The sequence below is a fragment of the Chaetomium strumarium genome (genome assembly GCF_033439665.1).
Source record: "Chaetomium strumarium strain CBS 333.67 chromosome Unknown B0T15scaffold_1, whole genome shotgun sequence".
NCBI classification, from domain to species: Eukaryota; Fungi; Ascomycota; class Sordariomycetes; order Sordariales; family Chaetomiaceae; genus Chaetomium; species Chaetomium strumarium.
This window is the reverse complement of record NW_026944429.1, coordinates 5,613,838-5,638,982: the sequence shown is the minus strand read 5'-3', so window position 1 is coordinate 5,638,982 and position 25,145 is coordinate 5,613,838. Positions and strand designations below refer to the sequence as shown.

The window sequence follows — 25,145 nt, the reverse complement described above, 5'->3', positions numbered from 1 at the left end:
GCGATCTCCGTTCGCTTGTCGGTGATACTTGCCCACTTTTCCTGCTATTATCGTAGTAAACTCCCTCATTTTTCTCACCAAGGCATGCCGGGGGTTTTGTTTCACGACTCTGTTGGCTCCAGTGCCGCGAATTCAGGCCCAGTCATCAGCGTGGAAACGCGAGCACAAATGCGCCCGAATCCCCCCGTCCCAGGTTCTCGCCAAGACCGCCGAGAAGGCACCTAGAACATCCGGCCCGGTAACCGGGCCCACTAGAAAACGTGCTCAATCTTGCTCGAGCTTTAAAACGCCGTGGCAGAACAACACGAAAAAGATGATGAAGCATGTGCTGATTTTCTGTGTGCAAGAGCCTAGAGGGGACTTGGGGGAAGCTTTCTAAATCGGCATCTCTATCCGTACACGGAACAGACTCGTATTGGCTGGCGGTCTGCTCGATCGGAGAATCTTCCGTGGTGGCAAAAGCACCTTCACGGCCCTCCTTCTTGAAATCTGCTCAACTCCACCATTCCCAAACGCAACGCTTGGCAGCGCAACCGACAGGATCCGTCATCTGAATCAGCCGGAAGCCGTACCGGAGGGTGGCTCCCCGAGCGCCAGGATGGAGAACAAATTGCCAATGTCTAGCCTCATGACTAAGATACATAAGAAGTGATGTTTCGCCACATGGATTTCGAGACAGCAACTAGCAGTATCGTAAACTTTGTAATCAGACGACTTCCTGTCCCGCCCGGATGGACCGCTCGATCAACTCCAAGCGCCGCGATCCCGAATCCTGAGTCCCCCGACCAACCATGGCACTCGCACCGCGACACATCCAGAACCTCTCCGAGGCGGCCTCGCTCGAGCCGCACTGGGGCTACGCAGACAGGGCGGTACCCTGCACCAACGACCCGGGCTCGTGCGCCTATCTCGACGTGGTCTACTCGGCCCACGACCGCGGCATGATCTACACGGGCATCTTCTGGCTCACGCTCGGCGGCATCCTGTTGGCGTGGACCCTGTGGCGCCGCATCTTCCCATCTCCCGACGGCGACGATGGCCATCATTTGCTCCAACTTCACTCCTCCTCCTCCTCCTCCTCCTCCTCCGAACCAGAATCCCAACAACCCCTTTCATCAGCCCCAAATTCCTTCTCTTCATCATCCCTCACCCGCCTCCGACGCGCCATAGCCGCCACAACACGGCACTACCTCCTCCCCGCGGTCCCGCTCCGGCCCGTCTTCGGCCACACCACCCGGCTGCAACTCGTCCTCCTGGCCTTCCTCACCGCCTACCTGACCCTCTGGTCCTTCATCGGCATCGGCTACGGCCGCTGGGTCACGCCCGTCAAGAACAGCAACCCACCAGTCTACAACACCCGCACCTCCCTGGGCCCCTGGGCCGACCGCGTCGGCGTGCTGGCGTACGCGCTCACGCCGCTCAGCATCCTGCTCGCGTCGCGCGAGAACGTGCTGAGCCTGCTGACCGGCGTGCCCTACACGTCCTTCATGTTCCTGCACCGCTGGACGGGCTACCTCATCCTCGCGCAGTCGCTGCTGCACACGCTCGGCTGGGTGCTGGTCGAGGCGTGGCTGTACCAGCCGCAGCCGAAGGTGTGGAACGACTGGATCGCGCAGGAGTATGCCGTCTGGGGGGTGGTGGCGCTGGTGCTGCTGGTTGTGCTGTGGGTAGGCACGTGGCAGATCACTGTGCGAGTGGCTGGCTATGAGGCCTTCCGCAAGGCGCATTACGTGCTGGCCATGGTGTACATTGGCGCGCTGATCGGGCACTGGAAGCAGCTGCAGTGCTTCCTGGTGCCGGGGCTCGTGCTGTGGGGGCTGGATCGCGGGGCGAGGCTGGTGAGGATGGGATTGTTGCATTATGGGTACTGGCAGGGGAAAGGCGGGTTTGGGTTCAAGGCGGCAGAGGCGGAGGTGAAGGTGTGGGAGGATAAGGAGCTGGGGGACTGTGTGCGGCTGGACTTTGACCATGTGCAGGCGCCGTGGAAGGTTGGGCAGCACATGTTCCTGTGTTTTGCCGAGGGCAGCATCTGGCAGAGCCACCCGTTCACGCCGCTGTCGCTGCCAGTGGCGGATGCCACGGGGCGGGTGAGGCATTCGTATGTGTTCCGAGCGAAGGGCGGCGAGACGAGGAAGATCGTCGATGTGCTGGCGAAGAAGAGGGACGCCGCACCGTCCACGAGGCTCACAACGCCTGTCATCTTGCAGGGTCCCTATGGCGAGAATATCCTCGAGGGCCTGACGCACGACGTCAACGTGCTTTGTGTCGCGGGCGGCACCGGCATCACATTCGTCCTCCCGGTCTTGCTGCGGTTGGTCAGGGGCCAAGCGGTGCCCGGTCGCAAGATTGAGCTGGTCTGGGCGGTCAAGCGGAGGCAAGATCTGGAATGGGTCGAGCCCGAGATGGACGAGCTGCGGCGGCTTGGTGCTCGCCACGATATTCAGATCCGAACTTATGTCACAGCCCCCGAGTCGCTTCCTGTGACTTCAAAAGAGGTCAAGGTCACCGACGAGAAGGGGCGGACCGAGTCCGAAGGTGATGCCGAGTCGCTGCGAGGGACACCGTCGACCCGAAGTGGCCATGACCACAGACCGGATGTGATCGTGGCAGTGAACGAGTTTATCAGTAGCATAGCACGAGGGTCGACACGTGTCTTTGGCAGCGGTCCACCGGGCATGATCCAAGACTTGAGAGCGGCCGTGGCCCGGTGCAACTCTGGTACCAGGGTCTGGAAGGGGGAGGAGCGGAACGACGTGTGTCTTGTATGCGATGATCGGTTGGAATGATAGATACCCCTTTTATACCCCTTTATACAATTGACTTCGCTTTCTGTCCAAAATGGACACCACTTCTATACAAACCTCCCAGACCTTGACATGAAATATGCCCGCAATGGCACAATGCTCCGTCATAGATCTTCCCAATCCTCCTCCCTGTACGAGTCTGCTGCTTCGAGTTAGTTACCTCACTCAACCACACATGTTCCCGGCTTGCTACCCCTACATCTCGTCTTGCTCCACTCCTTCAGCCACGCCCTCACGAACTGTGCTTCCGCTCTCTGAGCCTGTGCGACAGGCTTGGGCGGCAGGTCGGCCGTCGTCTCGTTGGGAAATAGCCCGTTCTCGTCCCAGTGGTGTACACCGTCATCGATAAGGATAAACGGCTCACTGACCGTGCTCCTACGCTCCGGCAGCCCGATTCGGTGCGGCGAAGCGTACCGCCAGGGATCCCTCTCCCCGTCGACGAAGGCCAGGCGCGGGTAGCTGATGTTGACGCCGCCGTGCTTGTTGATGCGCTCGACCTGGGCAGGGGTCGTGATGTTGAACGCTTCGCGACACACGAGGGAGAGGTAGTCGATGTCGATGAGGCGGGAAATTAGGGGCAGCTGATCCGCGGGGACACCGGAGCCGGTCTGGAGATAGCCCCATCTTTTCAAGATTAGCACCGACTGAGCGAAGAAGAAACAGAAGCACGCAGACCTACTCAAAGCAATACTGGTACGCCCAGAGTCTCCAATCCTGCTTGAGGTCGTCCTGCTGATAAAAGGTCGAGTTGTGGTTGGAGAAGCAGGCGTCTTGGCTCCTGTCGAGACAGGACTGCACCATTGTCACGTTGACATAGCCTATGTAGTTGAGCAGTTGGTTGATGAGACTGTCAGCTTCGGCACCGTAGCCGCCCGCCGTGAGCAGTTCTCTGGCCTCGGACCTGAGGCTTGCGGCGCCTGGGTAGAGCAGAACCGGGGAGCTGATGTTGTTGCAGTAGCGGCCAAATTCCGTGTTGTTCAAGGCGGGATCCCTTCCAATGATGTCAGCCATTTCGTCCCTTAGCAGGAGGTCTCGGGAGCAGTTCAGGAATCATCTATCCTAAGAGGACAATGATTCCCAAAGACAGCCAGACAGGGGTAAAGTACCACGTACCAGTTTAGACCTTGCAAGCCCGCGATGCCAAACGAGATGGTGTTGGCAAAGTCGTTGTTGAACGTGAGATTGCCGAGTCCAAAGGCTGCTTTTAGACGCGGCACATACTCGGTCTCTGCCTTGCCGATGAGAATGTTGTCGACCATGTGTGTCAGCTTCTGCGTGTTGACCACACAGTCGGACGGGGCAAACAGGCGGGCCGCCTCGTAATACTGCCAGTAATCATAAATGGCCTCGGGAACGCCAGACGAAGAGATGGCACCCCAGTAGACGTCCGGATACAGCTTCCGCAGGAAGGCGACGAACGCCCCGGCATAGGAACCGCCGTAAGCGATGTAGGCTGCACTGCGTGCCGTCAGGTCCAAGTGTTCCAGTCCCTCAAATACGACATGCTGGGCAAAGTAGGCCATGTCGGCAACGGCCTGCTCCGTCGTCAAGAAGCGGAGGTTCTCGGTGCTGAAGTCCGGGGTGGGATAACTCTCTCCATAGTAACGGTGCTCTAGGATCACACCCAGGCCGTGGGTAGCCTGGGCTAACTGGGCCACGATCCCCTTTTGCAGGAAGGGAAGACGCCCAACGCCGCTGGTTTCGCCGCTCTGCAAGACAATGACGGGCCCGCCCTTCCTGTAGTGGCTAGCATCAAACCAGTAGCGCAGGGCGAAGGTGTCATTGGAGTGCGGCTCGTAGAGCGATTCATTGTGGAAGTGGTCTATGGGAACCTGGATGGTGCGAGCTGGGTATAGCGACTCGAGATCCCCGGCCACCAGCGCAGCGTGAGATGTAGAATCCAGCTGCGCAACAGTAAGCAGAGTGAACAACCCTACTTGCTTGCTTGCAAAACCCACCTGCTCCTTGAAATTTCGCAGCGTCAAAGAGGTCCGGAACGCGCCATCAAATCCAAGGCCGGTAACGAGGTGGATGACACCCGCGAAGGCCAAGCCGAGTCTTCGGCGTGCTGACATCTTGTCTTATCGATCGACCGGGAGGGAAAGGCACGCAGACAAATAGGGAGATGCAACAGAACGGGGCACTTACCTACCTTTTAACAGTTAGCATTATCGTCCCGCTCAGGCCCTACCGCCCATAATAAGAGCCGATCACCAGGAGGCCCGCGAAAGGGGAAGGTAACAGAGCTTGAGAGTGCCAGAGTGGTCCCGGACTTTCACAACTTCCTATTCTAGGCAAAACAATCAGCGTGTTGAAAGCCCCCTGGCGCTGACGAATGGTGCCAAGCCGGCAGGCACGCAGTGGAGCCGGTAAAGGTCACCCAGTCGACCTGCCCTGGCGAGATGCACCGTGCACCATAATGCGAAGTACTGTATGTGCATATGTCAATTACTGCTGTGTACGCACCGTACGGTGGGGCGCGCACGGACAGGAGGTAAGCTTTCCGATTAGTTGAGCTTCCGCTACAAGAGCGGATAACTGTGATTTGCCGGCATTAGCAACAGCAAGACGTCAAACCTCCTGTCCGTGCGCAGCCACATGGCAATGATGGCATCCCACAGTAGGTAGTATAGTCAGCCCTACACACTATACATACTACTACCTAGTAGTAGTCCAGGGCATATGGATGATCTGGGTAAAACGATTAAGACGTCTAGCTGGGCCAAGCTTACTGTTTATGAGGGAGATACTAGTCTCCACTCTACATACTCCATGAGATGAACGATTACCGGCCAGCATATATAACATTATGACTGCATGTAGTAATGTGTTATGTACTGCGGTAGCGTACAGGTGGGTCGCAGGTAAACCACGCGGGTCATTACCGTACCGGACGTCCGTGGGGTGATCAGTTAGTTTCATCAGCTACTTATAGCCATGTACGGAGAGAGGCTTGCTTTCCCGAACCTCTGTACAATACAAGCCTTTTGGTCCCCATGTTTGTTAGCGAGCTCAAAAGCGGTAAGCATTTGATTTAGGATGTACACAGACAACTGTAGTCTCATTGATTCTGTACTCTATGTGTGGAACATGCATGCAACTACTAGTTCTTACGGTAGGAGACGTGGGTACCTACTCAACCGGATAAGGCATTGACTGCCCGGGTAGCATCAATGTAAGTTCCTCACATGTACCAGATTCACGTGTTGGACTTGGTTCTGCTGTCCTTATCCTTGTGTTGGGATGCGCAGTTCCTGAGCCTACTACGAACATTGAGAGAAAATGACGTCTTTCAGGCGTGTTGCGTGCGTCTTGAGCGCGTTGGTCGAGTGGCCCCCGTTTGTTTGGTCAAGCGGCCCCGTCTGTTTTGTTTAGACAACAAACCTCGACCTATCATCCCGTAGGGAGCCTTTGCCACCCGTGGATTAGGTTCCTTGGATCACGCTGACTGCGATGCCTTGTGCTCATCCCATAAATTCGTCTGCCCACCATGTTGGTTACCTTTCTGCTCTCTTTCCTTCACAACAGAAGTTGACCATGACACCGCCACAGAACATCTTCGGACCTCTGCTCACAACGCAACAACTGAACACTATCTTAACCACTGCACTACGATATCCGACTCTCCTTTCACTGACCTATCAAATGGATTACGATCCGGAGAAGCCGCCCTGCCCCTACAAGCCGGGCTTCAAGGTGGGTATCAGTCGGGTCACTCCTCCACTGCCTTACGGCAAGATTGGCATTGATGTGCACGGCTGGAGGGACCTTCGATGGTGGTGTGTGGACATCTACTCCTCTACCCAGACCAGAGTCGTGATGGAGTATCCGCCCCTGGATCACGACAACCGCCCCGCCGACCCTGCCTGGTCTGGCGAGCCCACGGCCTGGCTTACCATCATCAGGACCTTGGGTGAGCGGCTAATCGACGCCGCGGACGACGGATCGTCTGTGACCTGCAGGAGCGGTCCTTGGATCGTGGTTTGTTTTGTCATTCCGATAGACCCCCGCGAGGTTCCCTTCGAGGCTGTCGCGAAGATCTATGACCCGTTATACTATCCCTTCGGCGACCAGGGATTGCCCTACACGCGCGTTAATGTTGCTAAGCTGGCCGAAGTAGACTTCACCCACGAGGCCAATGCCCTCGCTCATCTCCAGACGAAGGGCCAATCCGGGCATGTCGGCTTGTCTTGCCCGGAGTACTACGGGGCTTGGAGTTACAACCTGCCCATCACCTACAGGGGGCTAAGGGTACAGCGCTGCATTCGGCTTGTGCTCATGGAGCTCATCAGGGGCCCAAGCCTGCGCAGCCTTACGCTCACCGACGCCTTCTCACGCTACAGCACAGACGATCGCCTGGAAACTTTCGCCATGGTGCTGGATGCGGCCGCACGCCAGCGCTTCGCCGGCGTCCATCAGGGGGATTTGGCAGCGCGAAACGTTGTGCTCCGCCCCAGTCCTCCGATGTCGGCGGCGAACGGGGCTCGATGCTTGCCCCAGCCTGTAATCATCGACTACAATAGAGCCGTTGTATACGAGCTCTCTTGCTTGGGCAGGCGTGGCCTCCAGTCTGAAAAGCTGCCGGACAATCCCCTGCAGATCTTCTGGGACTCGAGCTTCTCTGAGTTCAACCTCTGGTTGCCGCCGGCGTTCGATAGCGCTGCAGTCCGCCAGGAATGGTTGAGAAGGCGGTTCGGACAAGGCGAAGCAGAAAAGCAATATGCCCCTCTGAATTCCCTTCGGCTCTCAACACGGGAAAAGACAAAAGAGGCGGAAGAGACGGAAGAACCCTAGACTGTATCCCGCTAACTAACGTGCCTGGATTGAAATACTGAAAGACTAGACAGCGAGACCATTGGTTAGATAGGAATATAAATTATATTCTATGCACTTTACAACGATCAGCGTGTCACGGGAAGTCTATATTCAACGTAGCCATACCACAAGCAACCTCACCGCCACGACGACACGAGGGTTGCTTTGCCTCTCCTGCTACCCAAAAGGCGACTCGGAATACGAATCATTGCAACGCGGACTTGGCCGGACGCAACCGAACGAACGCTCACTGGCGGGACGCTGCGTCCGGTGTAGATCTTGGGACGGCAAACACGGCGGCCGGGTATAATAACCCACCCGAGCAGAACCACGATGATTGATCCCACCATCGGCGAAGGGCGGGTACAGATCAAAACCCTGTGCAGTGCCCATCTTCTACACTCCTTCAATCTCGACTCTACAAGACACCCCGGGGAGTCAAGTCCATGCATCTCCCAACGCTCAGCATCGCAGCGGCCGTGACGGCCTAGCCCGCCGCCGCCACCACCACCACCACTTCCTCCTCCTTCTCCTCCTCCATGGGCTTCCACCTCATCGTCCACGTCACCGACCCGTCCCGCAACCTCACCCCCGTCCATCGAAGGCTGGGCGCTCACAGCAATCCACACGGGGCGCCGACCTCAACGCGGCCATACTTTCCTCCAACAACCAAGGCAGCCTCTTCTACGAGAAACGGCACGGCCAAGCAGCTAATGGTTGCGACGCACAACGCCATCTTCACCGACGGCGGCAAACCCCCTCCCCCCGGTTTCCGATGGACCTCTACGTGCAGGACGACCCGGGCCAGCCACGCCCAAGATCCTTCGAGATCAACGCCGGCGCGGGAGACGCTCAGCCCCCCCCCCCCCCCCCCCCCTCTTTTTTTTTTTTCTTTTTTTTTTGGTCGTCGGGAGGGAGGCCGATGGTGTGTTGGTAGTAAGTAGTGAACGGCTTGGATGCTACTAATAAACATAACAACGGCCTGGGGCGGGGGAACGTACATGGCTTTGCAACGCAACCGTTGTTATGAGTAAAGGGTTAAGTGCTGTTGGACTGAGAATGTACGAAGGGCACTAAGGAAAAGGCGAATTCTTGACTGCTCAGTGTTTGTACACTGATGAGAGCGAAGCTGGAGGCTCTGAGTCTCTGACTGGCAGACTATGCGGAGAAGAGGATTTACTTACCTATTATCCACAACTCACGAAAGAATGGAGTACCGCTACTTTGACAGTTAGTATGGTTGCATACTAACCTGAGTGCAGAGGATGATGTTCGGGGAAAGTGTAAAGGAAGAATCCAGCGCAAGATTTCGTTTTATCCCCAGTGACTTGCTCGCCTCGCATATCAGGTGGAATCGAAAACCCAGGAAAGCGGGGCTATTGTTCTGACTTGATTCTGTGCATAGGCAGTATTCATGGGTTTAATAGCCACCAATGTTGATTAGGCCACAGCCATGTTCTACCGTCTGTCATTCTCCTACATCGAGGGCGTATTTATGCCACTGTGCTACATGCCGCTGCCTCCACCTGGGAGTTCATCTAGCCCTGTACTCACAATCTCAGTGGAGGTTCCCACAGGTAACCCAGAATGAATGAGCTGTAAGTAAGGTAGGTAGGCAGCAAAGACTTACATGCGTCGAAGTCCTCAGGTACCGTTACCGGGACCTGACATAGATTCTTGACCTTTGGCGCTATCGGCGTTAGCAACGAGCAGTTGCGTAAATAGCAAGCGTTGTCCATGGCTTTCTGCAGCGAATCGCTGTCCCAGCCAAAGACATAGTCACCATGCTGGCCAAATCCGGTGCTTTATGTTCTGTAAGCGTGTCGAACTCCGGAAGATCACATCTTAGTAAGAGGTGATGATGGCTTACTGGTCCCCATTCGACAGATAAAACGGCTGGCCGTCATCCTCAGGCCAGTCTTCAGGATTGTTGAATTTCCGTGTATCCCACATGACCTAGGTCAGATACGTATTAGATTAGATCTTTTTCAGAACAAAGTCGCATTAGCGTAATCGCTGCAGCTACTCACTTCTAACATGACCTGGGGGATCTTTACAGGATGACTGCTGGGACAACTGGCACCGACCACGGCGAATGAAGTAGGCCCTGCGTCGGGATGCGAAACATGATCCTTGTGGTTCGGCGTATCAAGATTCTTTCCGTCCCAGCATCTGTCGGATATGTTCACAGTTCAGACCCATTGGCCTTCGCCAGCGGACAGGGTGTGGGTGAGGTCTCACAGGGGAAAGATGATGTTGGACCGTATCCCACCAGGGCATGGTCGCCTTGGGAAGTGATCCGAGTCCAGTTCGGGGTCCATGCAGGGCGAATACATACTCCCGCCGAAATTCTCGGCTGTGAAGCAGCGGTAGCATTGTTGCGTGTTCTTGCCAAGATTGTCCGACTTGCGTTGCGTGGAATCACCGGTGAGCATCCGGAAGCCCTGGACAGCCGGATGTGTCAGCAAACAACGACAAGCGAAGATCGAGACGATGCAGGATGCATCATGTTTTGTATGTGTTACCGGCTTGAAGGCCGTCGTCAAGCCTGGGCCAGGCGAGGTGTAGTAGACGGTGATCCCGGCGTTGTCGCCGTCGTTGAACTGGTTTGCCATCTGGGGCACACGCTTGTAGCTGCCATTGCGGGCTCTGAAGTACAGGTTTGCCGTCCAGTAGTTGGAGACGTCTTCTTTAAAATGGCATGTCGTGCAACTCCCAAGCTTCGAGATGTCGGTCATGGGCATAGAGGCGGCGAATGCATTCTACCGAGTGACCTTCTTTGTCAGTGAACCGTCAGTAAACGTGCGGGAATGCTCCTACCCCTCCGGCGACTTGGTGCATGTGTGAGGATGGCGCCATCCCGGGATCGACAAGTCTAAGTCATGGTTTGATCAGTTAACTGCTTGCTCAGCCGTATACCATAAGCAGCCAAGTCGGCCACCATTAGGACGTATTTACGGGTCAAGACGCTCGATCACGACCTGTGAGCAACCGAAGCGCAGCATCGCTCCAGGACCGGTTCTTGGAGGCCCTCTCAGCATCGGCTCATCGAGTTCGTAGCCCTCATAGTATTGCGCCGCCGCCCGCGCCACAAGCCCCCAAAGCGCCATGCCGTATGACCAGAACTGGCTGAACATCATGATGCAATGGTGTCAACTTCGGCCAGGACAGGTAAGACAAATTTCAGATGCGAAAGGAGATGCCTCCAGCTGGGTTGTGGATATGAGACAGGTCCCTGGAGGTATACATTCGACCGTTGAGGAGAAGGGGCGCCAAGAAAGCAGTTCCCGGCTAGAGCAAGAAACTGGAAGGTTTGCCGCGCTGCACGATAGATTGATCGCCTAACTGTGACATGTTCACTTGTATATTTTCAATATCCCCGAGCCGCCTTCTGGTCTATAAGGATCGTGGTGCCCTTATCCGGATCCCGCCTCATTTCCCGGCTTTGGCTCTACATGTTTTGCTTCGGCGCCAGGTTTCTTGAAGCTGATAAGCCGGCATAGTGTCAGGGAGTTGGTTGGGTGACAGCAATCAGACTACCGACAAGTCTGGTGGTAGAGATCGTTACGATAGGCACTTACTAGTATAGTTATATATGCTCGAGAGTGAAACGTTAGGAGAACACAACGCAACCAGAGTAGGTGGGCGTGCCACAGCTGCGTCAGTTGATGGCACTAAGATATGTGACGGACCCTGTCAAAGACTCAAATTGATCTCGTAGCTTCTCCAGCATGTCGGAGATAGGGTGTCGAAAGCAGACAGTATCTCCAACTACAGATATGAGCCGATTAGCGAGGAACTGAAGCTGCAGCTAGGATATGTCAACTGAAGCTGTGGCTTATGCGCGAATATACAGTACTGGAGCTCTCCGATGGCCAGGTTTAATGTGCATTAAGAGTGTCGCGCGTCCAAATGTTACGCGAGTCCCTACGTAAGTAGGTATTCAAGGTGATAGACTTGATTGGGCGGATGCAACATGTCGATATCTGAGAGAAGACCTTATTCCATGATCCAGTCTGACCAGCGGAAGCTTCACCAACGGCAGCAAGTCTTGAGAAGTTGAGGTTCCAAGTTCTTTCCAGGCGACGGGAGATCGGAAGCGTCCTGTGGTTAGTTACAGGGTTAGGGGCCTGACCTCGCGGACTCTTCGTGTAAGTAACCGTAACACGTGCGTACCTTACGTACTGAGACATTGTGACGTCTGTATTCGGTACAGATCTTATCGCAATTCTTATCGCAATTGTTATCGCCACCCGACGGACGCTCTCAGCTCTTCGTGCTGGGAGTGCTGGGATGGCAACGACATTTTGACTTCGCTCGAATCGAGCCATACTTATGTTACTCTCGCTGTTCGGCTGTTCGGCGCTACGGGCGATAATCTCATCTAAAACTAGAAAGACGGACGACAATGGGTGCTGATACAAGCCTTAGCCGGGGGGTATCCTCTAGGAAGCGCAAACATACAGAATACGCAGTCTCCCACTCAAGTACCAGTTTCGCCGTCGCATCAGAATACAGCGCCCATACCTGCGCAACGTACGATGACGCTAAGCCGGCGAAGAAAGCACGGAAGCCCGCGGCGGGCGACGCGCCTACTGAGAAGCGACTACGAAGGTATTACTCCTCGAAATGTCGACAGTCACGACATACTAACCCTTGCTTCTACCGACCAGATTCCGTCCGAACCCTCCCAACTCCTTCCACGAACTCTATGATCGCGCCACAACCCAGCGCTTCTACGTGCTATCTCGCACCCGCTGCGGCACAGCCGACTTACCCGAGGAAAGAGTCGAGCTGACCGGGTCGACCGGCAACATCTACACAGTGGTGATCACGCGGCAGCCGAGATGCGACTGCCCGTATGCGCGCAAGGGCAACCAGTGCAAGCACGTGCTGTACGTCCTGTCGCGCGTCTTGCACGCCAAATGGGAGTATGTCTACCAGCTTGCGCTGTTGAGCGAGGAGTTGAGGGAGATCTTCCGGGATGCGCCGCCTCCAGCGTCGGACGGCGATGAGGGGGGTGCCGGCGATGGGCGGCGCAAGCCGGTTGAGGGCGACTGTCCGATATGCTTCTGCGAGATGGAGGCGTCGGGAGGGGAGCCGGTGGTCTGGTGCCGCGCGGCGTGCGGGCAGAATATACATAAGGCGTGCTTCGAGACGTGGGCGACTACTAAGCGGCAGCAGGGCGCGGGTCGTGGCGGGAACGGGGACGTGACTTGTCCGTATTGCCGTAGTGTTTGGCAGGGTGACGAGGATATGATCCGGACGATCGAGAAGAAGGGCAAACGGAATGCTGAGGGCTATGTCAATGTGGCGTCTCAGCTGGGCATCAGCACACAACGAGGTAAGTGGCCGTTTTCTTCGGTCAATGAGCAGACTGCTGACATCGCTCAAGACTATTCCACATATTCGAGATGGTGGTCGGGCCACCCATCTAGCTATCGGCGGCAATACTATTGAGGATGATCGGGCTCAGAACGACCTTGATCTCAACCGGGGTTCGCCGGGGCGTTCTGGAGTGTGTTTTGATCGGTGATGCTGTTTCTTCACCGGTGACTAACCATGGCGTCGACGCGAGTCGGCCGGGTCGGATAAGAGGGCAACAATATCGAGCAAAACATACCACAACGGGGCATTTCCCTGTCGCCACCGACCTGAGTGCGGACCTCGCGGTCAGTGGTTTGTCTAAGGGATAGCGGACGGGATCCGAGTTCTCTGCTGCCTGTGGTCGTATGTACTTGTCGAGCCGGGAACGGCGAACTCAAGAGGGAATGCGGCATCAGCAGTCTCTGGCGTCGTCGGCTCCGCCCTAAGGAGGACCGACTTCATACTCGCTGTGAAAGTGTCTCCAAGATTCAACTCAGAGAGTGATAAACGCGTTGACCATGAGCGCACCTTCTGAACCAACCCCGATCGGCGCTGGATTGACTCGCCGGTGTGAAATAATTATGCCTTCCAGCGCAAGCGAGCGAGTGATCAGTGTCGACAGTCAACATATCCTCGACTCCACCACACTCGGTTGAAGTCCCTGGCAAGGCTCGACAAAAGTCACAGCTCATTGGGCCATCGCTACCTACGCATGGCGCAAAAAGCCATCCTTCACCAACCAGTGGCACCTACCTACGGTAGTGTGATCTGCACGGTGCACACAGCACAACAGTGCTGACAACATGGAGCATGCCCTAGGACATAGGTAGAGCTCAATGGATGATTGACACTCAAGCACTCGTCTTGCCATCAGAGATTGGTGGCCTCTGGTATGTCAGCATGCAAGAACAGCAATGCTGATGTGAGACTGGGCGGGGGCGGGACGGGTCGCTTGGAGAAATGCGGCGCAGCTGCCTGGAGCCGGGCCCACAGGGCAGACCTCTGGGCGGCCGTGGGGCTTAAGCGATTGCAGAGGCGTCTGGTGGCCGCAACGGCCTGGCCCCGCAGAGCGAACGCCGGATGACTCTGTTCGCAGGAAAACCAGCATGATGGATTCCTGCCACCAATCTCCTCGCGCACCAGGAAGCCACAATGGGAGTGAGGACAAGAGGACAGCTTACGAGGAGCCAGTTTCCGGGATCCGTGAGTGGCAGTGATTAGCGCGAGGCAGCTGCTCCTGCTGCATGCAGGAATGCTATCAGGCCAAAAAGCGGTCATTGTACCAGCCAATGAGGCCAGTGACTCACTCGCGTACCCAGCTGCATCTTGACGGTTTGCCCTCCAGGCCGCAGCATTGCCCTACAGGCCAGGCTTCCCGGCCTAGAAGCTCAGCCCAGGATATGCGATCCGGTGTCCTCATGAGGCTCATTCCGTCCGCGTGTCCATAAGAAGGCGTCTCTTCCCGGCGTTTAACAACCCTCACAACTCTGACCTTCTCTCTAGTCTCTACACACCCGGTTCCAGCACGACGGAACTTTCCCTTTTCACTTCAAGCTTTACTGTGTATAATTAACGATGCCGCGTTGCTGGCCTTTTCGGACTGTGACCCGCTCCAAGCAGGGAGCGGGGGGTTCCACAAAGTCGGGGAAGCTTAGCTCGACCTCCGGCTCCACAATCAGCGCCGAGGCTGACAGCAACACGAAGAAGGAAGAGAAAAAGGACGAGAAGAAGGACGGAGAGAATAAGGAAGAGAAGAAGGCTGAAGACAAGTCTGACGACAAGAAAGTCGAGAAGGAAGGCGACGAGTCCAAAGACGAGTCTAAGGATGAGAACGACGACGAGAAAGAAAAGGAAAAGCCCAAGGTGCCGGTCGGGTCGGTGAGCGAGATCAAGAACATCTACAAGGGAGCCTCGGACGACGACGGGAATTGGACATGGGTCGACAAGTATCCCGATGATGTTGAGGAGGCGGCGGAGAACGAGGAGACGGCGACGTACGCGGTCGTGGTGCGCAACCAGAAGAGCAATGACAGCCGCAAGAAGCTCGAGGCTCACTCCATCGTGGTGCAAAGCCCTCAGATCAGGGCAGCGCTGGCCGAGATCATGGCAGACTACCCGGGAGTCGCTTGCGAGCTGACCAGGCTTGAGTTTGAGGCGCCCTTCCAGCCGTTTGTGCACCGATGGTGTGTATTTACCCTGATGGTATCCTGACGGTGCCTCCCGAGACACACGGTGGCTAATCACAGCGGGACAGGGCCGAGTTCACCAAGTATCTCGAGAAGCCGGACCTCGACGAGAAGACCAAGGAGCACATGAAGCTGTTGTACGACATCCTCAACTATGAGATCGGCGACAACATCAGGACGTTCCAGGACTACGTCAAGAACGGCGTCGTCAGCTTCAAGGACCTGTGGATGATCTTCCAGCCGGGCAATGTTGTCATTTCGGCGCATGGCGGCCCCCTTAGTGCCTTCGAGATGGTCGAGACCGAGTACATGGCCAACCAATGCGGCAAGTTCCTCCAGGTCCGCTGCGACTGCGTGGACTACGGCGGCAAGGACTTCGGCCGGTACCAGGAAGCCATCAACATACCCGAGTTCCTCGGCACCAAGAAGATTACGGGTCTGAAGGTGTATCCGCTGCACTTCCACGAGGAGCGGGAAGCCGTCGCCGCCAAGCTGATCAAGCGGGGCGAGATGTTCCAGGCGTTGGCAGGCCACCACTATAAGCAGTACTCGGGCAAGGCCATCACGTGGAACCGCGAGGGCCAGGAGGTGGAGTGCCAGATCTCGGGCCGTATCGTGGTCGACATCGACAGCTTCAACCGCTTCAGCCCATGGCGCGTGCGCTACCTCAACGACTGGAACGCCAACGACCTGGACCGCTTCAGCAAGCACAAGGAGAAGATGGGGCTGACGGACGAGAAGTTTGTCCTGCCGCCTTACTATCAGATGCTCGCCCGGTCGAGAACGAGGGGCTACTCGCTCAAGTTCAAGAAGTGGCTCGACTTCTTCGTCGAGCAGATCACCGAGGTGCAGTGGAACAGCAACGCCTTCGAGCGGCTTGTGCTGCCGCCGGATCAGAAGGAGCTCATCCTGGCCTTCTCCGAGTCGCAGCTGGCCGGCAGCAACTTCGACGACGTCATCCAGGGCAAGGGCAAGGGCATCATCTGCCTGCTGTCGGGCCCACCCGGCGTGGGCAAGACGCTGACGGCCGAGGCGGTGGCCGAGAGCCTAAAGGTTCCCCTACACAGCCTCTCTTCGGGCGACCTGGGCTCGGACCCGTGGGAGCTGGAGCGCGAGCTGAGCTCGATCCTCGAGCTGGTGGCGCGGTGGAACGCGATCTTACTGCTCGATGAATGCGATGTGTTCCTGGAGGCGCGCAGCACGCACGAGCTGGAGCGCAACAAGATCGTGTCCATCTTCCTGCGCACGCTCGAGTACTACGAGGGCATCATGTTTATGACGACCAACCGGGTCGAGGACATCGACGCCGCCTTCCAGAGCCGCATCCACGTCAGCATCGAGTACCCGGACCTGACGGCGGCCTCGCGCCGCACCATCTGGGCCAACTTCCTCAAGGGCTCGACCATCAAGAGCTCGCTCACGGACAAGGATATTGCCGAGCTGGCCGAGCTCAAGCTGAACGGGCGGCAGATCAAGAACGTGCTCAAGACGGCGCAGCTGCTGGCGTCTAGAAGAAAGAGCAGCACACTAGACCGCGAGTACATCGAGACGGTACTCATCATCGAGAAGAAGCGGCCCGGGGCGCCGCAGCAGATGATGCATTATCTGTGATCAATTCGCTGGATCAGGCCGGCATGGCGTTGGGGACATGGTCGTAAGCTGGGGGATATATGACGATAGGAACAATAACGGTACTTCTAAGTTAGCAGCGTATGCTATCCAGATGGAATTGCCTACATGGATACAGGAAAGCGAATATTTTTAAAGGGGCAGGCGTTGGGATTGGTTGGGAATGTTTCTACATAACCATAGTTCATTCTATTCGTAACTTGAATGCATGATGACACTCAGCTCCTTTTCCTTGCTTCAGGATACCAACCCGCACCTTTCCGGCTTTGCACGCCTTTCACAACTCAGTCTCCTCTTCCTCATCATCATCACCAGCCGGAGGCAGCGTAATCTCATCCTTGCCGGCATCTTCAATACTCTTCAGGAAACGCTCCCCGGCCTTTTTGTCTCCAGCAAACAGCGTATCCACCACCATCCTCCTGGGCGTCTCCCCGAGCCACTGGAACAGCGAGAAATCCCGGAACTCGTCGGCGCGGAAGATCTCGAGCATCTCCACCTCCTCGTCGCCGACGACCTCGACGAAATGGCCCATGTTCTTGGGCACGATCCCCACGTCGCCGGCCTGGTAGTCGAAGGTGCGCGCGGCGCCCTCGGCCCCGAACACGGTCACCCTTGCGCGGCCCCGGATGAAGAAGGACCACTCGTCGGCGTTGGGGTGCCAGTGCATCTCCCGCAGCGCGCCGGGGGCCATGGTCAGGTGCGCGGCGGCGACGGTCTTGGAGATGGGGAAGTTGGCGCTGTCGGCGATGCGCACGGCCCCGCCCGTCGTGTTCTTCGCCGGCTGGGCGAGCATGCGGTGGGTGAAGTTGTACTTGGACGGCTTGGCGTGCTTGCCGGACGGCTTCTCGCGCGAGATGGAGCCCGGCTTGGTGCCCTGGAAGATGTACTTCTCGGCCTCGGGGATGTGGGCGAACACCTCGGCGGGGAGGCCGCGGAAGTTCTTGGCGAGCACGGAGCGCGGCGTGTGCGCGAGCCAGTCGGTGAGCAGGAAGGTAGACTCCTCCGAGAAGCGGCCGTCGTCGAAGATGAGCAGGAACTCGGTCCCGTTGGGCGACAGGCCTTGCAGCGAGTGCGGGACGCCGGAGGGGAAGTACCACAGATCGCCCCGCGACAGGTCGTCCACGAAGTAACCGCCCTCGTAGTCTAATGCCGTGACGCGCACGCTGCCGTCGAGCACGTAGGCCCACTCGGCTTCCTTGTGCCAGTGGAGCTCGCGGATGACGCCTTCGTCGAGCCGCATGTTGACGCCGGCGAGCTCTATGCTGGTTGGCAGCTCGCGGACGGTCGTCTGCCGGGTCCAGCCTCCTTCCTGGTCGGGGTTAACCTTCGTGACGAATAGGATGTGACGGCAATACAAACCTCGATGCGTATGTGTGAGTCAACGAAGCTCCATCTCAGGTTGGGCATGTTGCCGTGGTCGGTTGATGGGGGCCGGACGAGATCAGGGCTTTGTCGGGCACGCTCGCGGTTCCAGGGGCCCAAGACGGAGGCACCATCTCCGTTGCGGTATGGCAGTGGGTCCAGCTTCTTGCCAATGGCATCTACCGCCCGGTCATAGGGGTCTCGGTGTCCGGGGGTATAAGGGGGCGCCGCATTCTTGCGGTATTTGGCAGGGAGAGGTTTGCCGTCGAGGAGCCGCTGCCTCGGGCTGTCCTGAACGGGCACAGCACATGCCGCCGCTGCCAGCAGGACGACGGTGTTGAAGCGCATTGTGCCACACTATCTGATCCAATAGCTCGAGTGGACTGGTACATGGACCTTGCTCCGCAACGGGAACGGAAAGATGAGGGAGCCTGAAAGACAGTCTAATCAAGTCTACTGATGAGGGTCTTTCTGGGAGCTTATGTATGAATGCTTTGTTTTGTTTTGAAGGATCTGAACGGCTGTCGGGCGCCCCTAAGTCTCACACAGTTCTTGTCATCTCGAAACACTTAGGCACGCGGCGCTGGAAATGTCCAGGTGCGATGCGTGATGATGACGACCGACATCCGCAGCAGTCGACCCTCCCGCGGATCGGCCACGGAAGACACAGGTCCCGAAAGAGGGGAAGTTCCATCCTTCATAGTGTATGGGCGATGAGTAAAACAATGCGGCTTTCGAATCGGGAATGGGAGAGGCTTGCGAAAAGTTGCGATCTGCCATTGAAATGACATCACCAACTTTGCCTGGGATTGGAGCTACCCCTGCAGCCCCGCAAAGTTCGGAGTTACCGGCACAGCCCGCGCGGGCCGGCTGTCGGCCCCGACAGCCGAGACGTCGTGTAACAGAGTTTTAATATCCAAAACCGGAAGTTTCATGGTAATTTTGACATTGGACTGCGGTTCAGACTTCAGATTGGGGCTGGACCACATTTTAGGATCCGTACCAAACATAACTGCTAGATAAAGCCCACGTGAACCTGAGCTTGGCCATCCAGAGTTGCAATCCCTCGAGACAACATCATGCCCGGGAACGGTGTCGTCTCCGACGAGGAGACACCGCTTCTTCGGAACCGCAGCACCAAGCCGTCTGTGTCACGATGGCGTAGGCATCTGACAGCGGATGTCTCGCGCAAGCATGTCGATGTCATTCTGCTATTATGTTATCTCATCACAGGCCTGCTCGACAGCGCCTCCATCTCGGTCTGGGGATCCTTCGTCTCGATGCAGACCGGTAAGCAATGCCCGCCTCATCACCAAGTGTTATATTTCTCCGCTACTCTACTGACACCACGCCCAGGAAACTCAGTCTATTTCGGCCTGGGCCTCGCCTCCCCCTCGGAATCAACCCGCTGGATCAAATCGGGCGTCTCCCTGCTCGCCTTCTGCGTCGGCTCCGTAGTCTTCAGCCGCTTCCACCGCTTCTTCTCCCCGAAACGGCGCTGGGTGCTATGCACGTCCTTTATCTTCCAAACAATCTTGACGTCAGTCGCCGCAGCCATTGTCACCTTCACCACCGCGACCGGATCTCCCGCGGGGGCGACTGCAGGTGACCAGAAGACGACGACGATCGGCTGGCACGTGCTGTTGCCGATAGCCCTCGTCGCGTTCCAGGCCTGCGGCCAAGCGGTGGTCAGCCGGGCGCTGAGGTACAACGCGCTGACCAGCGTCGTGCTGACGAGTATCTACTGTGACTTGTTCTCGGACGCCGACCTGTTTGCGCTGCGGAACGTGGAGCGCAACCAGAGGACGGCGGCGCCGCTGCTGCTGCTGCTGGGCGCGTTCCTGGGCGGGAAGTTTGCCCACTCTGTGCTGGGCGTTGCTGGGGCGCTGTGGACGGCCGCGGTGCTGAAGGCCATGGTTGTGGTTGTCTGGATTGTCTGGCCGAGTGACGGCGAGGCGCCGAGGGAGGGGAGATAGAAAGGATGCCTGGCGACTTGCGAGTTTAAGTTGCCTGACGGAGGTCTAGCAAATGGTGCCAACGCAGTTGTCAATCTACGGGAGAAGCAAACCACGTCTGTAAAGACTGTGACGATTGAAACACATGCATTGCTTCATGAAGACTTGGAGCGTTGTCACAATTCGCAGCGTTACCTACCACAAGCTGGCGAAATACAGTCGGACGAGCTTGCGACTCGAATCTCAACCCAGCCCAATGCTCGGCGACAGTGCTGCCAAAAGTTTGTGACTTAACGGTGGTTCTTGATTGACGGTCTCTGATACTACGTCAATTCGTCCTTGGAAGCCATGGCATAACGAGGATCTTAAGGGACGAGACATCCGAAGCGATGGTGCTTCTCATTGTATTCAATGGTCTAAGCCAAAAAGGCACTGCCATGCTTTGCTTCCAACAATCCAAATTCCCACTCGTCAACAATAAAACCACCTCCGCCATGTCGCACGCCTAATACCTCTCAAAATGGCTGGGAGGCCCCTGCTGGTACCTAAAACCCGAGCGTATCAGCACCCCAACACCAACATAGCTACGGACGAAGACCCAAGTAAAGCAGGGGTTACACGTACGGGTCATACTGATCTTGGCCGCCGTAGTGCTGGTCGTACAGCTGCTCAACCTGCTGGCGGGCGTGGTGCTTGGCGCGCTCGCGGTCGACGAAGTCGAGGCCCTTGGTCTCGACCAGCTTGTCGACCTCGAAGCCGACGGCGGCCGCGAGCATCTCCTTGGCCGTGCCGTGGTTTACTGTCTTGCCCTCCCTGCGCTGCTCCTGCTCCCACAGGCGCATACCCTCGAAGGCGGCGGCCGAGCCGATCAGCTCGTGCGACAGCTTGGACTCGTGCGGCTGCCCGTCGTAGACCTCGTCACGAGCATCCTTTGCGTCGCCTAGAAGAGGGGGGAAAAGGGAGCCGTTAGCTACATAGTTGCGCCCCCAAAGTGGTGCTGGCTGAGGTTCAGGTGGCAATGAGGAGTAACGGAGAGATGGAACCGTGTAATGGAGGGAGGGTTGATCGTGCAGAAAAGGGGGTTAGAGGACATACCAAAGCCGAACATTGTGATGGTGTTGAGATGTGGATAACGACCAATGAGTACAGTAGTAGTAAGGTAAGTAGACGACTGCGAGAGGGGAGGCAGGAGCACGATTGCAAAGAAAGAATAGAGGGGGTAAAGGAATGGGACCTAGGGGCAAGGTGTCTTTATGGATTCCAGTACATGAGTCCCCCTCATTCTCCCCGATGAGGTGACGTTCCCTCTCCACCGGTGTCCATCAGGGTCCCTTGCCTTGCCGTGCCTGAGAGTGAGAGACGTTGTGGGCTTATTACTGTAGCTGATTGGATGGAGCCTCAGTTCACAGTTACTAGTCGACCTGAACCCCTCCTGCAAGCGTCACAGCTTCAGGAATGTGGTACCATTTAAGGACCAGTCGGGTGAGCTGTGCTTACAGTAGGTGTACATTGCAACCCCTGGGCCCTGACTCGAAGGGCGACGCGTGCGGCAGGAAGAGTGAGCCACTGGCCCCTCCGAGACACGGCCGACTAACCCGATCCCCTCGTGTCTGCATCATGTGGGCGTTTGGTCGTTTTCGGGGACAAGTAGCGCACTCTTCTTCGCCTTTGTACCTCAGATTACCCGAGGTAGGTGCGGAGTGGTACGTAACGTCGGTACGGGCCTTGGTCTTGGCAACGGATGCTGCCAAGAGAGCCAAGAAAGCTTGAATGAGCTTGTTTCTGAATGCCGAGAAAATCAGACCTGCATGAGAAGGTCTCACGTCGCCGGGCTTTTAATATACTTAAGTCAAGGATCGTTGAGTAGGTCTGATGCCAACCGCGAGCAGTTCACCAAGCTGCTTCGGAAATGGTAACCTTCGTTGCCCTGGCTGGCTCCGGTGATGCACACCTAAGGCATACTTTGTTCCCCACTGTGCCCTTCGGTTAACTGGGACATTTCCCCGGCAAACCCGGCACTGGCTCGCACAGCACCACAGCTGGACCCTTCTTGCAGCGGGGTTGACCACCCAGTCCAGCTGGACTTGCGGGATTCACGAAACATGAGAGGCAGCTCGGCACATTGCACATGATTGTTGTCCACACTGCCACCGGGACCATAACATCGAGCATAGATAGCATGGCCTTGCACTGACACGGAATGGATGCGTCCAGGAAATCCAAAAGCGCACGAAAGCCGAAGTTGCTTACCACGCACCTCACGCCCCTGTTTCCGCAGTCTCCAAACACGTCCAACGCAGAACAATGCTCATCGCATCCACTTTCCGGCCTGCAATCCATGATGGAACCTGGAAGCCACTGCTCCAGTGACTCTAGTGATGTCTACACCGCCTTCTCCTCCGCGGTGTCAGTCACCCGCTCAACCGTCGCCTCCACCTTCTCCGTCATGAGCTCACCCACACCCCGCATGCAGACAATCGCCACCGTGGCCAGCACCACAAAGGGAATAATGGACGCCCACGCGAGCCGGTACGCCGCGGCATACTGCAGCCTGCTCTCCGCGACGGCCGCCGCCCACACGGCATCCGTCGCCCCATCCACGACCACGCCACTGTCACCACCGACCGTCCCCGCAGCCAGGGCAGCCAGCAAGGCCGGGACGCTGTCGCCAGGCAGGCCAGCCGCCGTGGCTGCGGCACCCACGGCCGGGGCGTAGTGGGACGCGAGCCTGCCGTTGATGATGGCGTCGAGCACGGCCGACCCGAAGGCGCCGCCGATGGCCCGCGCCGAGAAGGCCAGCCCCGTGGCGGTGGACAGGAAGGCGTGGGGCGCGCTGAACTGCACGCACGCCACGAGCAGCGTCAGCGGACCGGACTGCCCGATGCCGGCGACGATGTTGAACCCGATCTGTGCATGGTTCCAGTGGGGTTGGAAGGCTGCGTAGCAAATTGTACTGTTTTTCTCATAAGGAGAGGGTAAGCAAAAGTTGCATTAGGAGGTGGCAAGAGCCAAGAGGGATAGGTAAGACTTACACGACCAGGAAGAAGATCCAGGTGACCAGTAAGGGTGTTTTGAGATCCTTGAAGCGTGTCGACCACCAGGTCACTACGAGGGAAAAGGCCAGGGTAGTGAGGGAGTAGGACAGCTGGCGGATGCTGATGTCCCAGGCGTTGGTCTCGTAGCCGAGGTTGAGCACGAGCTGGGGCGTGATGGCGTTGACGGCGCTGTAGAAGATCCAGCCCTCGACGGCGAAGGCGAAGACCGAGAGGGCAAAATTGGCATCGCGGTGGAAGAAGATGTGGGCCACGAGGCCATCGGTGCGGCCCTTCCATTCTGTCATCACACCCCCAGGTCAGCCCATGCCGTGCTGGAGAAGCCAGACTGTGTGGTTTCGGCGGCTACTACTAGTACCTACCGTACAACCCGAAAGCCACGAGCAGCACGACCCCGACCGCCAGCGGTGCGGCAACGTGGGCGTCCGACCATTCGTACGTGCCGGCAGCCCAGTCAAGAGCAAGCAGCATCAGCGTCGCGCTGGTGATGAAGAGAAGCGAGCCCACGGGATCACACGACCACACGAGCTCCTTCAGGGTGCTCCTCGGTCGCTCAACCTTGGCTGGCCAGTAGAAGGCAAACAACCCCAGTGCGGTGGCACCGTGGAACGCAGCCTGCATCCAGAAGATGTAGCGCCAGCCGTCGGCATCAACGTTCGTCACCGCCCCGGCTCCTATTCCGCCCACACTATCCGCCGCCACAACAAGCCGTCAGCACTTCCCTACTACCAATCACTCAGGCCTCTAAGGAAAACAGAGGAACCAAGAGGGAACAACAGAGTCCAAGGAGTGTGGGGAAACTGTAGTACTCACATCCCCCCCACCGCACCACCAACAAAGGCGAACCCGTTCGCCAGCGCGCGGTACTTGAGCGGCAGGATCTCGGACGGGATGGCCTGCACGATGGAGATGGTCGACAGCGTGGCGCCGATCAGGATGCCGCCGCCGATGAGCATGTTCATGCTGGTGGCCCTGGCCGACACCACGGCGCCCGCAAAGGCGATCAGCGGCGGCACCGTGGCGAGTGCCTTGCGGTCGAGCACGTCCGAGAGCCGCCCGACGATGGGCGAGAGCACCGACTGCATCAGCAACGGGCCCTGGATGATCCACCCGGCCAGCGAGCCGTCGCCGACGTCGCGGATGATGAAGGCTATGACGGACCCGGCCGCTACGACGACGTAGACCTGCGCCATGATCCTGATTATTTATTAGTATCCCGCCGGTCAGATCTCGGTTTTTCGATGGGCTTGGTTGGTTGTTTATTGGTCGGGCTGAACTCACGCGAAGCATGTGATGAACACGACCAGCTGGGTTTATTAGTTAGTTAGTGCCGCACCGGTCAGCACAGTTCTCTCTTGTTGTTCTCAGGAGTAGTAGGTTCGTGTTTTGACGTGGATTAAGTGAGCTCACCCATGACCGCCAGCCTAGGTTGATGTGCATATCGCCCTGGTGCGCTTCTTCCTCCATCGGCACTATCCTGTCGGTTCTTCCATGGGGTGAATGCTGGGCCTGGCCAATGACGCGGGCTTCGATGTGGTCAGCGTCCACCTGCTTTCCGTCTTCTGTGTCTCGCGGCATTTTTTGATGGCGAAGAGGAGACTAATAAGGTAGAAAACCGAAAGAAATGGCGTGAGAGGAATGCTGAGGAACGCTTGCTCAGTGGCTCAGCATAGGAGGGCTTCGCAACGCAACGAGAGAGATAGGATGGCCAAGGATTCCCTATGAAGAACCCCCGGGCAACCTCTCGGTGGGTTGAATGAGTTTATTAGGGAGAGCAAGACGGCCGGGAAGGGTCCCGTCATAACCGGCATCGGCAACTCGCTAGTCTAGGACACTACTACCATGGCTAATAAACACCACCTATATCCCCCGCCTTTTATTGCCGCCGTCGGCACATACATACTTAGGTAGTAGCTCGGATCCATGCGGGGGATTGCCAACCCCACGCACCAAACCCCGGGTTACTAAACCCGG

The 25,145-nt window shown here is 57.2% G+C and overlaps 10 protein-coding genes across 10 annotated transcripts; 5 read left to right on the top strand and 5 right to left on the bottom strand.

Annotated features, from left to right (window-relative positions):
• Positions 1 to 297: 297 nt before the first annotated feature.
• B0T15DRAFT_426992 (putative FAD binding protein) lies at positions 298 to 2,786 on the top strand (the record flags this gene model as incomplete). The annotated part of the gene is made up of 1 exon (XM_062865661.1): positions 298 to 2,786. Exon 1 carries the CDS (start codon positions 792 to 794, stop codon positions 2,784 to 2,786), a length of 1,995 nt encoding a protein of 664 aa, XP_062726869.1. The 5' UTR covers positions 298 to 791.
• On the bottom strand, positions 2,757 to 5,141 carry B0T15DRAFT_520349 (peptidase S28). Its single transcript, XM_062868497.1, has 4 exons — positions 4,763 to 5,141; positions 3,918 to 4,708; positions 3,484 to 3,795; positions 2,757 to 3,428 (listed from the first exon to the last, which is right to left on the bottom strand). Exons 1-4 carry the CDS (start codon positions 4,877 to 4,879, stop codon positions 2,966 to 2,968), a joined length of 1,683 nt encoding a protein of 560 aa, XP_062726868.1. The 5' UTR covers positions 4,880 to 5,141; the 3' UTR covers positions 2,757 to 2,965.
• A 659-nt stretch (positions 5,142 to 5,800) lies between these two features.
• Positions 5,801 to 7,647, top strand: B0T15DRAFT_548289 (uncharacterized protein; the record flags this gene model as incomplete). The annotated part of the gene is made up of 3 exons (XM_062870193.1): positions 5,801 to 5,825; positions 5,954 to 5,979; positions 6,357 to 7,647. 3 exons carry the CDS (start codon positions 5,801 to 5,803, stop codon positions 7,596 to 7,598), a joined length of 1,293 nt encoding a protein of 430 aa, XP_062726867.1. The 3' UTR covers positions 7,599 to 7,647.
• Positions 7,648 to 9,005: 1,358 nt separating this feature from the next.
• On the bottom strand, positions 9,006 to 10,954 carry B0T15DRAFT_520345 (uncharacterized protein). The gene is made up of 8 exons (XM_062868496.1): positions 10,578 to 10,954; positions 10,440 to 10,494; positions 10,145 to 10,381; positions 9,861 to 10,063; positions 9,650 to 9,791; positions 9,490 to 9,575; positions 9,250 to 9,422; positions 9,006 to 9,163 (listed from the first exon to the last, which is right to left on the bottom strand). Exons 1-8 carry the CDS (start codon positions 10,757 to 10,759, stop codon positions 9,126 to 9,128), a joined length of 1,116 nt encoding a protein of 371 aa, XP_062726866.1. The 5' UTR covers positions 10,760 to 10,954; the 3' UTR covers positions 9,006 to 9,125.
• A 958-nt stretch (positions 10,955 to 11,912) lies between these two features.
• B0T15DRAFT_482206 (uncharacterized protein) lies at positions 11,913 to 13,079 on the top strand (the record flags this gene model as incomplete). The annotated part of the gene is made up of 4 exons (XM_062866084.1): positions 11,913 to 11,915; positions 12,193 to 12,233; positions 12,293 to 12,963; positions 13,015 to 13,079. The coding sequence occupies 4 exons, from the start codon at positions 11,913 to 11,915 to the stop codon at positions 13,077 to 13,079; spliced, it is 780 nt and encodes a 259-aa protein (XP_062726865.1).
• Positions 13,080 to 14,413: 1,334 nt separating this feature from the next.
• Positions 14,414 to 16,967, top strand: B0T15DRAFT_60712 (P-loop containing nucleoside triphosphate hydrolase protein). Its single transcript, XM_062871123.1, has 2 exons — positions 14,414 to 15,169; positions 15,241 to 16,967. Exons 1-2 carry the CDS (start codon positions 14,562 to 14,564, stop codon positions 16,781 to 16,783), a joined length of 2,151 nt encoding a protein of 716 aa, XP_062726864.1. The 5' UTR covers positions 14,414 to 14,561; the 3' UTR covers positions 16,784 to 16,967.
• A 10-nt stretch (positions 16,968 to 16,977) lies between these two features.
• B0T15DRAFT_520336 (RmlC-like cupin domain-containing protein) lies at positions 16,978 to 18,917 on the bottom strand. The gene is made up of 2 exons (XM_062868495.1): positions 18,161 to 18,917; positions 16,978 to 18,110 (listed from the first exon to the last, which is right to left on the bottom strand). Exons 1-2 carry the CDS (start codon positions 18,509 to 18,511, stop codon positions 17,079 to 17,081), a joined length of 1,383 nt encoding a protein of 460 aa, XP_062726863.1. The 5' UTR covers positions 18,512 to 18,917; the 3' UTR covers positions 16,978 to 17,078.
• A 325-nt stretch (positions 18,918 to 19,242) lies between these two features.
• On the top strand, positions 19,243 to 20,139 carry B0T15DRAFT_507677 (uncharacterized protein; the record flags this gene model as incomplete). Its single annotated transcript, XM_062867662.1, has 2 exons — positions 19,243 to 19,453; positions 19,520 to 20,139. The coding sequence occupies 2 exons, from the start codon at positions 19,243 to 19,245 to the stop codon at positions 20,137 to 20,139; spliced, it is 831 nt and encodes a 276-aa protein (XP_062726862.1).
• A 249-nt stretch (positions 20,140 to 20,388) lies between these two features.
• B0T15DRAFT_60703 (uncharacterized protein) lies at positions 20,389 to 21,492 on the bottom strand. Its single transcript, XM_062871122.1, has 3 exons — positions 21,214 to 21,492; positions 20,743 to 21,058; positions 20,389 to 20,663 (listed from the first exon to the last, which is right to left on the bottom strand). Exons 1-3 carry the CDS (start codon positions 21,224 to 21,226, stop codon positions 20,624 to 20,626), a joined length of 369 nt encoding a protein of 122 aa, XP_062726861.1. The 5' UTR covers positions 21,227 to 21,492; the 3' UTR covers positions 20,389 to 20,623.
• Positions 21,493 to 22,182: 690 nt separating this feature from the next.
• Positions 22,183 to 25,007, bottom strand: B0T15DRAFT_408599 (major facilitator superfamily domain-containing protein). The gene is made up of 6 exons (XM_062865341.1): positions 24,582 to 25,007; positions 24,453 to 24,478; positions 23,985 to 24,368; positions 23,534 to 23,859; positions 23,151 to 23,451; positions 22,183 to 23,071 (listed from the first exon to the last, which is right to left on the bottom strand). Exons 1-6 carry the CDS (start codon positions 24,747 to 24,749, stop codon positions 22,501 to 22,503), a joined length of 1,776 nt encoding a protein of 591 aa, XP_062726860.1. The 5' UTR covers positions 24,750 to 25,007; the 3' UTR covers positions 22,183 to 22,500.
• Between the last annotated feature and the right edge of the window lie 138 nt (positions 25,008 to 25,145).

Excerpts from the sequence above, each read along its gene's own strand:
- B0T15DRAFT_520349 (XM_062868497.1), bottom strand. The coding sequence starts at position 4,879 with ATGTCAGCACGCCGAAGACTCGGCTTGGCCTTCGCGGGTGTCATCCAC. Across the intron at positions 4,709-4,762 it reads TGCGAAATTTCAAGGAGCAG|CTGGATTCTACATCTCACGC; the intron begins GTGGGTTTTGCA and ends ACTGTTGCGCAG. Across the intron at positions 3,429-3,483 it reads GCGTACCAGTATTGCTTTGA|ATGGGGCTATCTCCAGACCG; the intron begins GTAGGTCTGCGT and ends AATCTTGAAAAG.
- B0T15DRAFT_520336 (XM_062868495.1), bottom strand. The coding sequence starts at position 18,511 with ATGCGCTTCAACACCGTCGTCCTGCTGGCAGCGGCGGCATGTGCTGTG. Across the intron at positions 18,111-18,160 it reads ACTCACACATACGCATCGAG|GAAGGAGGCTGGACCCGGCA; the intron begins GTTTGTATTGCC and ends AACCCCGACCAG.
- B0T15DRAFT_60712 (XM_062871123.1), top strand. The coding sequence starts at position 14,562 with ATGCCGCGTTGCTGGCCTTTTCGGACTGTGACCCGCTCCAAGCAGGGA. Across the intron at positions 15,170-15,240 it reads CAGCCGTTTGTGCACCGATG|GGCCGAGTTCACCAAGTATC; the intron begins GTGTGTATTTAC and ends ACAGCGGGACAG.
- B0T15DRAFT_60703 (XM_062871122.1), bottom strand. Across the intron at positions 20,664-20,742 it reads GGCCAAGATCAGTATGACCC|GTACCAGCAGGGGCCTCCCA; the intron begins GTACGTGTAACC and ends CTCGGGTTTTAG.
- B0T15DRAFT_408599 (XM_062865341.1), bottom strand. The coding sequence starts at position 24,749 with ATGCCGCGAGACACAGAAGACGGAAAGCAGGTGGACGCTGACCACATC. Across the intron at positions 23,860-23,984 it reads GGTGGTGCGGTGGGGGGGAT|TGTGGGCGGAATAGGAGCCG; the intron begins GTGAGTACTACA and ends GGCGGCGGATAG. Across the intron at positions 23,072-23,150 it reads TGGATCTTCTTCCTGGTCGT|TACAATTTGCTACGCAGCCT; the intron begins GTAAGTCTTACC and ends TGAGAAAAACAG.
- B0T15DRAFT_520345 (XM_062868496.1), bottom strand. The coding sequence starts at position 10,759 with ATGATGTTCAGCCAGTTCTGGTCATACGGCATGGCGCTTTGGGGGCTT. Across the intron at positions 10,382-10,439 it reads TGCACCAAGTCGCCGGAGGG|AATGCATTCGCCGCCTCTAT; the intron begins GTAGGAGCATTC and ends GTCACTCGGTAG. Across the intron at positions 9,792-9,860 it reads TCCAACATCATCTTTCCCCT|ATGCTGGGACGGAAAGAATC; the intron begins GTGAGACCTCAC and ends CATATCCGACAG.